Raw genomic sequence first — 9,903 nt, 5'->3', positions numbered from 1 at the left:
CTGACCCGGCGACTGACATCCGCGGCCGTGATCGGCGGGATAGGTAGGGCGGCGGCGCGCCTCGCGCGTGCCCGCTACCTGTTTTGAAAACACACATTTTAAAACGAGGTTTTGCCCAGCCGTGCCGCCCTGCCGCTGTATTTCTACAGTGGCTGAGCGGCATGTGGTTAATGACAAAATATTGAATACAGAGCTGCATTAATGTGTGTAATTCAGTCTTTCAGCTTTACAGTTCAGCTTTAAAGTGATACTAAAGGTTCATTTTTTTTGTAAAATAACAAACATGTCTATATTTACCTGCTATATGCAGTGGTTTTACACAGAGCAGCCCCGATCCTCCTCTGCTCGGGTCCCCCCGCAGGCTCTCCTGCTATGGGGGCACCCACTCTTCTGTGTGCCCATTCAAACACGGAGCCGTGGCTTGGCCCCACCCCCTCTCTCTCCTCATTGGTTGACTGGCTGTGATTGACAGGAGCGGGAGCCATTGGCTGTCTTAGCCAATGAAGAGTCAGAGACCCGGGACAGCCGAGGCTGTTGCGCACATCGCTGGATCTCGATGGGGCTCAGGTAAGTATTGAGGGGGTTGGGGGCATTGCTGCACACGGAAGGTTTTTTTACCTTCATACATTCGTTGCTTTATGTTCAGCTTTAAAGGGGACTTATGCTCAATAGACACACATAACATTTTGTCATTTTCACACTTTTTAACCGCTTTCCCACTCCCTTATAGCAGATATACTGCTCCATGGTGGCAGGGGTGCGCAAAATCACTTATATATACGTGATTTTGCATTTCTGGGTAGGGGGCACTTGAGAGTCACGTGCATGCCCTTCCCGTGCTGCAATTCGTGGCCTCGGATGTCAATCACCGGTTGGTGATTACTCTCCGGCACCCGGTGATCGCAGAGCATTATCAACGGAGGGAGAGAACTGTATGTAAACAATACTGTTCTCTCCTGTCAACTCCTGCACACTGCTTTATATAGCTCTGTATAGCAGAGCCATACAAAGCAGTGTGCTTACAGTTGAAAGCACACACATCGCACACAGTAAATCAGCACACAGTTAACACTTTGATCGCACCATATGTTAACCCCTTCCTGCCCAGTGCCATTAGTACAGTGTCAGTGCTTTTTATTAGCACTGATCACTGTATTGGTGTCACTGGGGATGTCAATGACACCAAGTGTAAGGAAATATGTCTTATTAACTGGCATCCATTTCTAGATGTGTGAACAGTTAGTTTAGTTTCTGTAACTCCTCTCTCGTTTTCTGAGAATAGTTTCCATTTCACTGTAAACGGAACTACCTTACATGGTATCCCTCAATTTCTGTTCTTCACGTAACTATACTGATAAGAATGGAATGTTTCATTGGTCATCCTAAGATTAAGCAACGCCTACTGAGTTCTTGTCATGCATGAAACTTTCAGAGATTTAGCTTGCACACTTCGGTGCTTTATTTCTCCCAGGCCTAAGGGTGAAAATCACGAGGTCATTACTCCCAAGTCCATCCCAGGCCCATGCACTTAGCTAGAGACATCGTTTCTCTCTCAGGCCCTGGCAGGAGAATTTAAAAGGCAAGAGCGCTTTAGTAGTATTATTATTTCTAATTGTAGTCTTGTTAAGTCGCATTAAATGTACTGTATGTAGCAGATTATATAGATTTTGGGTTTTTTCTTCATTGTACTCTTGTGTTTTCACCCTGCAGGCATTCGAAAGCACTTACAACAGAACAGCAGAGATGAATTTTAACCACTTCAAGTTCGGACACTTTTACCCCCTTCCTGTGCAGGCCAATTTTCAGCTTTCAGCGCTTTCACACTTTGAATGACAATTGCGCGGTCATGCAACACTGTACTCGTATGAATTTTTTAGCATTTTTTTGAGACAGATAACGCTTTATTTTGGTGGTATTTATTCACCACTGGGATTGTTATTTTTTTTGCTATGTAAGTGAAAAAGTGCAAAAGGTCCATGGCGACACTGTGGGGGGTGATGAAGATTTTTTTTTTTTACACTGATTGCTTTTACACCCATAAAAAAAAAAATAAGCCAAATTAGTTTATAACCAAAAATTATAATTTTTAAACATTTTTTTTACATTTTTATTTTTTTTTTATATTATTATTTATGTTTTTTGGTTTTTTTACATACTGTCACCTTAGCAGTACAGTGTCACCATGGTCACACTGTACTACTTGTGGGGGGTGATGAATATTTTTTTTTTTTACACTGATTGCTTTTACACCAATAAAAAAAAAAAAATAAGCCAAATTAGTTTATAACCAAAAATTATAATTTTTAAACATTTTTTTTACATTTTTATTTTTTTTTATATTATTATTTATGTTTTTTTTTTTTTTCATACTGTCACCCTAGCAGTACAGTGTCACCATGGTGACACTGTACTACTTGTGGGGGGTGATGAAGATTTTTTTTTTTTTTTTATAGTGATTGCTTTTACACCCATATAGGATGTAAAAGCAATCATTTCTCCTCTCTGGCTGCATTCTTGCAGCCATTGAGAACTATTGTGTGAGCTGTGATTGGTCACAGCTTGTCACATGGTACAAGGCTGTTGTGAATAGCCCTGTACCATGTGACCTCTGTGATCATTCACAGATTTCACACGTAGTAAGCAATGATGTCAGAAGTGACATCTTGCTTACTACTCTGCATGTGATCACTGATTGGCCAATCAGTGATCACATGATCGGGACCTCGCAGAGAGGTCCCGTACGACGATCGGCGTTCCACTGTGTCCGGAGGACACAGCAGGCACTGGATTGCGGTGCTGCGCGCTCCCAGGGAGTGCACACAAGCAGGGTGCGGGGAGGCCGTTTATAAACGGCCACCCGACCCTGCACGCCACCGTCCGGCCGTTTATATACAACGGCCGGACGGGAGGTGGTTAAAGGCAACCAGTTACAGACTTTCAGAGGTGTTCAGCAAACATCAGACACCACCTGACTGCTGAATGTCACGTGACCAAAACGGGAAAATATTCAGTTGCACTACAGTGCCCCGCATACGACCAGAGCCGACACAGCCACATGTCTTAAGTGAGGGTTATAGCACCTAAACATAAGGTTTCAAGTATAGCCAAAGCACAAACTTGTTTTTTTTTCTTTTCTAGTTTTGGTTAGAATTTTATTGGAAATGGTTAAAACCTGTTTTGTATTTTTTTTTTTTTAAATGTAATTTTTTAAAAATGTTTAAATGTCCAACTTTGAGTCACTTTAAGATGCAGGATTTAGTAATCACACGAAGATCCAATATACATTCTAAACCTCTAAATGCTTTTGATGATCAGTGTTGGGTACTTTACCAGCAGGCCACGCATTTAAAGGAAAAGAGTCATTAAAGTACAACTCTGGGACATTTGAAAATCCTCTCTGGCAGTGGGGCTGGACCCGCACTGCAAGGGTTAACTGCTCGTTTAGTCTGGATTGGGGGTGGGGATGGACATTTTAACTTACTTGATCCTCCACCTCCCCTGCAAATGGCACTTCCCTATGTCCCAAGGATGACCTGTCCCCTGGCATCATCACACCCAATGCAGAGCTATGGATGCTGCATTGGTCTTGATGACTTCAGGACCAGCTGAGCATAGGGGAGAAGACGCTGAATCCTGTCTAGTAGTGAGGAGGAGCTGGTATGTAGATCTTCTTTTCTATGTCCTCTAGACCTAAACAAGCAATTAATGTCCTGGTGCCCAACCTGCAACCTTTTGGTATATGATGTGTGGCCCTCGGACCTCATCAAGTGGGAACATTATTTAGGATAATAGCAGTGATCTCTACTAGCCTCAATTAATATGTTTCCAGTTTCATATTGTCTTCTGCAGCATAAATGTGGCATGTCCATACTCGGTGACCCTCGTTTTCTCTATTAGGTCTGCAGTTTCTGACAGTCCTCTCAAGTAAAGCAAATATTGCACATTATGTGCGGCTCTGTGGTGGTGTCAGGGGCCGCATTTGAGGCCCCCGGTAGCTCACAAGTTGACAACCACTGAATTAACCCATGTAGTGTGGTCACATCCCCACTGCAGGGGATCATTTTGAAATTTCCCAGAGTTGGGCTTTAAAGAAAAAAAGAGGTTGCCATTGCTGATGTCTTATCTGAAATTGCTAGCTGCCTGGCTGTCATGCTGAGACCTTATCTTCAGTACTTAGACCAGTGTTTCTCAATTGGGGTTCTGTGGAACCCTAGGATTTTGCGAGAAGTCCCCACGGGTTCCGCCGCAAATCAAAATTGTGTATACCGCCAAATGTTGTTTCTAGTAGTGTTCTTAATGCGCGCTGACAGTCAGTACTGTCAAAGCGCATTGATACCCCATGCCTCCTCTGTAGTTCCGGCTCCTGAGAACTCAGAGGGAGGTGCCGGGAGTACTGCACAGAGCGGGAGCTGAAGAGGGAGGTGTTCCTTTCTATGGCAGCACTGATTGTAGGACTGTGAGAGAGAGCACAAGGCGCGTGACTGGATTACGAAGTGAGATCTCTTGATAGCGGTGCCATGCAGAGTGTAGGGAAGGGGGTGCAGAGGGATGGAGCACTGTGTGTGTAGGGCAGCAGTCAATACAGACTGGAGGTTGAGCAGAGAGAAGGAGCACCTGGCTGAAGAAGGTGGTGAAATCCAGTGTTTGGCAGCAGTGATGCGCACAGTTGGATGAGACTGAGTGTAGCAGGAGGTGAGATCATATTAGCTCTATGTTATGCCAAAACTGTACATAAAGCTATTGTCATCTCACCTCCTGCTACACTCAGTCTCATCCAGCCATGTGCCCCTGCCTTCTGCTCCCCCTCTCTGCAGTCTTCATTCAGCATTGCCATACAGTGGATGTTACCCCTTGCTACATTAATCCATGTGCTCCCACTCTCTGCTTCCCCCCTCCGCAGTCACTGCAGTCATACACAGGATGTCACCTCCTGATCCAGCTATGTGCTCCCACTCTCTGCTTCCCCCCTCCGCAATCACTGCAGCCATACACATGATGTCACCTCCTGATCCAGCCATGTGCTCCCACTCTCTGCTTCCCCCTCCGCAGTCACTGTAGTCATACACAGGATGTCACCTCCTGATCCAGCCATGTGCTCCCACTCTCTGTTTCCCCCCCTCCACAGTCACTGCAGCCAAACACAGGATGTCACCTCCTGATCAAGCCATGTGTTTCCACTCTCTGCTTCCCCCCTCCGCAATCACTGCAGCCATACACATGATGTCACCTCCTGATCCAGCCATGTGCTCCCACTCTCTGCTTCCCCCTCCGCAGTCACTGTAGTCATACACAGGATGTCACCTCCTGATCCAGCCATGTGCTCCCACTCTCTGCTTCCCCCTCCGCAGTCACTGTAGTCATACACAGGATGTCACCTCCTGATCCAGCCATGTGCTCCCACTCTCTGCTTCCCCCCCTCCACAGTCACTGCAGCCACACACACAGGATGTCACCTCCTAATCCAGCCATGTGCTCCCACTCTCTGCTTCCCCCCCTCCACAGTCACTGCAGCCACACACACAGGATGTCACCTCCTAATCCAGCCATGTGCTCCCACTCTCTGTTTCCCCCCCTCCACAGTCACTGCAGCCACACACACAGGATGTCACCTCCTAATCCAGCCATGTGCTCCCACTCTCTGCTTCCCCCCCTCCACAGTCACTGCAGCCACACACACAGGATGTCACCTCCTAATCCAGCCATGTGCTCCCACTCTCTGCTTCCCCCCCTCCACAGTCACTGCAGCCACACACACAGGATGTCACCTCCTAATCCAGCCATGTGCTCCCACTCTCTGTTTCCCCCCCTCCACAGTCACTGCAGCCATACACAGGATGTCACCTCCTGATCCAGCCATGTGTTTCCACTCTCTGCTTCCCCCCTCTGCAATCACTGCAGCCACACACAGGATGTCAGCTCCTCATCCAGCCATGTGCTCCCACTCTCTGCTTTCCCCCCTCCACAGTCACTGCAGCCACACACACAGGATGTCACCTCCTGATCAAGCCATGTGTTTCCACTCTCTGCTTCCCCCCTCCGCAATCACTGCAGCCACACACAGGATGTCACCTCCTCATCCAGCTATGTGCTCCCACTCTCTACTCCCCCCCCCTCCGCATCACTGCAGCCATACACAGGATGTCACCTCCTGATCCAGCCATGTGCTCCCACTCTCTGCACTCCACTCGATGCCACTCTGAGTTCACAGGAACCACAACTACAGACGAGGCATCCAGTGCCAATGCGTATTAAAAACAACATAGGGTGGATATACATCCACCACAATATTGATCTGCACTGGAACCCCATGTGAGAAACCCTGTGTTATGGATTTGCAGAGCTGTGCAGGGAAGCATACTGTTATTTACTCCACTCTTTCCCACAGGTCCTCCTCTTCTGTCTGTCCCAGACTGTTAAATGTAATATCACCTGGGACAGACGAGAGGAGGGCTAGTGGGGATCAGGGAAAAAAAGGCATGTTACAACATCCGCTTCCCTGCACTGCCCTGCATTTGTTTGTTAATTTTTGTTATATCTACAGCTCGCTGATCAGACCCAATGTTCCGTGAGCTGTAGATCTGAAAATTTTTTTTCAGGGGTTCCCCGAGATCTCAAACTTTTAGCCAAGGGTTCCTCCAAGGTAAAAAGGTTGAGAAACACTGACTTAGACCTAGAAGAAGCCCCACAGATAAGGACTTCTAACTTTGTAAGTGACTGACTTTGAAAAAGTCCATAAAGTATTGAAGCCACAAGATGTTGTCATCAGCAACCAACCCCCTTCCCCCCTTATTTGACAGGTTCCCTTTACCAAGTGTGGAGGTGTTTCGCTCTGCACTGGCAGGTGCTGGATTGGATCCACCATCCAGGAACTGAAATTCCAGAGGTTACACCTAAGCTACGTCTTCTTAATGAAAGAACAGCAGTGTTTTTCAGCTACATATTTTATTAGATTTTTTATTATATTACATATTTATCTGCTTATCAATGGTGCCCCTTTGTTGTATAGGGCAGTTGTCCTGCGCAGTACACACGCCTGTACCCCTGTAGTAAAGTTTTCAGTTGTCAATAAATTGCAAGATGTCTTGATGGATTTCCGTGTGGTGAAAGTGGCTTTATTTCATTCTTACAACAGACGGTGCAACAGCTTTTATTGTACATAAAAGTCACCAAAATAAATACTAAATTTCAATCACCGATATTCACATTGTTTGCAGCCGTTTATTTGTCCGCGGTACGCTAAAACAGGACGTGTTTAAAAAATCATGGTTTTTAAAAAAAACAATTCTTTATTTTTACATGACATTATTTTTACAGTACGCGTCTAGGTTTCGGGAACAAAGTTATTACAACACGGCAGTCACCCTAGAGTGTCTGATTTCACCGATGGTCGACGGCGGTGAATAAAATTAGAGTGATATATCCAGATTGTCTTCTGTGGAAAGTTTTCTATGTACACTTACCTCTAGCAAGGCAAGGCTGCAAGAGGATTGGATGTGCTTGGCCTGGTTACTCTGGATGATAGGCTTACTGTCACGGACCTGTGAATTTGGGATGAGCAAGCCAAGCAAAGATGGCCAAAAAAAAATGCTAAAGATGAGGGGGTTTCCAAGAGGTAACAAGTAAATGTGGGTTTTGAAAGGGGGAAAGGGGTTATAGTTAACGTATAAACAAAATAAAATCACCTAAGGTACTTTATTCGGATGTTCTCCTGTTTTATGGAGCTGATGTATTGATGTTGGTCCTCCATTATTTGTTTTGGGGATACAGACCCACCCTCTGAATGCTTGGGAAGGTCTTGCTTACGAAAGAGGGCTGTATTAAAGACAGTTCCTTCTCTTAGTTTGCTGTCATGTTTATGACTTTTTGGAACCTGATTTTTCTGCAGCCATGGCACCTTGACAAGCGGAGGTGTCACATATTCCAGGGGTACCTTGGGCTCCTATGGCACCAGGTCTTCCAGGCTCTCCAGGGTAACCAGCCTCACCGTGGGAACCATCTCGACCATCTACACTTACGCCAAGAGCTCCTTGGGCACCTGGAAATAAAAGAAGAGTTAGCCAATCATTTAATCTCCTATAGTCATAATAATGCTGATGGATTCTGTTTAAGTCAGTCTTTCTACAAGCTCAGTAGGTAGCTATTAAAATGCTCTTGTGTTTCTGAAAAAGGATGTTTTAAATGTAGTGATGGCTAATGAGCTAACACGCTCTACATGCGGAGCCAGGGACAAGGTTTGACAAGCCAGTGGTGCTTTATTACTTTGTGGATTCTTCTAAAATAGGACAAAGGTTGTTGCCTTTCATATGATAGCTCCAAGAGTAAGAGACCTACATCTGAAATCTTCCATAACTAGCTTGGGAGTTTTTCATTTTTGGCCTCTTTGTGCTTTCTGAAATACAATGTGACTGAGTAGTCATGAAAGATTGGTGGGTATAGGGTATGATCATTATGATGGAGACTTGGCTTTGGTTACCTTTGGTTTTCTAGTTAGTGAATGTCATATATTTCTGAAATCTGTAAAGGAGCACATAGGGGCTTGAAAACAGACAATAGCTTGGAGGGTAAGTGTTCAGATTTAACTGATAATTTACTCCATAAACCAATCCCGACTTAAGACACATGGATGCTGTTTGCTGGAGATGTTAGCTCTTGTTTTATGAAGTTATCCCTTTTATGTACTTATGAAGTAGGAGAACAAGCAATAGCTTGTATGTGGGCTGTGCCTGGTGTGCTGGAGCCCTGGATTCAAATCTATTATTTGGCTGTCTTTTTTGACTGTTGGCTTTGTAGTTCTGAAATAAGAGTATGACCAGCTTGTTGGTTGAGCCTGGGTGTAGCTCAATGGGCAAAGGCCTCTGGCTGGTCTGCTGGAGATCTGGGTTCAAATCTCTCAGAGGTTAGGCCTTGTGTTGTTAGCCAAGTTGTTTCAGGTACTATACATGGGTGGGGCATGGCCCACAGCCCTGAAATGGGTGTTGCTGCCCAGTATCTGGGCTGAACAATCTTGGTATGTAAGAGGAAAAGCCTCAAAAATTGCTAAGTACAAATTATTTTCTGGGCTGCCCAAGTAAGACAGCCCATTCCAAATGTAGTTGTTGCATTGATATTACAGATCTTGGACCGAAGGAGGTGGGTCCTTAACCTAATGTGATGCCCACACATGTTACAGGCCTGTGGGGGCCTGGGACTGGAGCAGACTGGTGGGTTGTCCATGGCCTCCAGGCTTTCACTCAGAGATTTGAGCTTGGGTCTACAGTGCTTTCATGAAGAGGCCCTTGGCGGCTACAGCACTTTATGGATTTGAACTTGTGGCTACAGCGCCCTGGTCAACACTCTTATCCTCTGAGCTATTCACCTCTGCTCAGTGGCTTGTGTGTTTGCTCTCCTACTTCAGGAATAAACATCAGCAATTCAAAACACTAAACCTAGATTCAAACCAGCAACTCCAAAATCCCAGCTGGACTGTGGCCTGGCTTCTAAACCCCTGAGCCATGTCCCAGCTCTGACTTAGCTTTAGCAGCCAGCCCTTTCAATATCAAAACGTAGTAAAGCAAATGTATATAAAGGGTTAGTAAATAAATTGATCACTGACTCTTAATAGTCAATATCAATGTAGCTCATTGTGTTGGCATACAGCAAAAGACCCTGCAGTGGTGTTGAAGTATGATGTTTTGGATTCTTGATGTAGGCCATCATAACTGATACAACGATTTAAGGGCATAGATCAGACCCATTGCTTGCTGACCCATTAATTTTGCATATCTGGGCAGTGTGTTCCTATGGCTTTGGAGGAATAGAATCTCAGATGTAATTTATTCCCCTTGTGGTTGATAGGGTGCAGGATTATTACTACGAGTTTATATAGCGCCAAAGGGTTTGCTCAGCGCTGTACAATAGGGGGGA

General features: G+C 45.4%; 1 protein-coding gene across 1 annotated transcript in view; it reads right to left on the bottom strand.

Annotated features, from left to right (window-relative positions):
* Positions 1-7,090: 7,090 nt before the first annotated feature.
* The window catches only part of COL9A3 (collagen type IX alpha 3 chain), a 66,075-nt gene continuing 63,262 nt past the window's right edge, over positions 7,091-9,903 (bottom strand). The window contains exon 32 of the mRNA XM_089661551.1: positions 7,091-8,035. Within this exon, the coding sequence (XP_089517677.1) occupies positions 7,854-8,035 (182 nt within the window). The 3' untranslated portion in view covers positions 7,091-7,853. The remainder of the gene's footprint in view (positions 8,036-9,903) is intronic.

Source organism: Staurois parvus, unplaced genomic scaffold (genome assembly GCF_062004578.1).
Source record: "Staurois parvus isolate SC_StPar_1 unplaced genomic scaffold, SC_StPar_1.0 ptg001349l, whole genome shotgun sequence".
Taxonomy (NCBI): domain Eukaryota; kingdom Metazoa; phylum Chordata; class Amphibia; order Anura; family Ranidae; genus Staurois; species Staurois parvus.
This window is presented reverse-complemented; position numbering and strand designations above follow the sequence as displayed.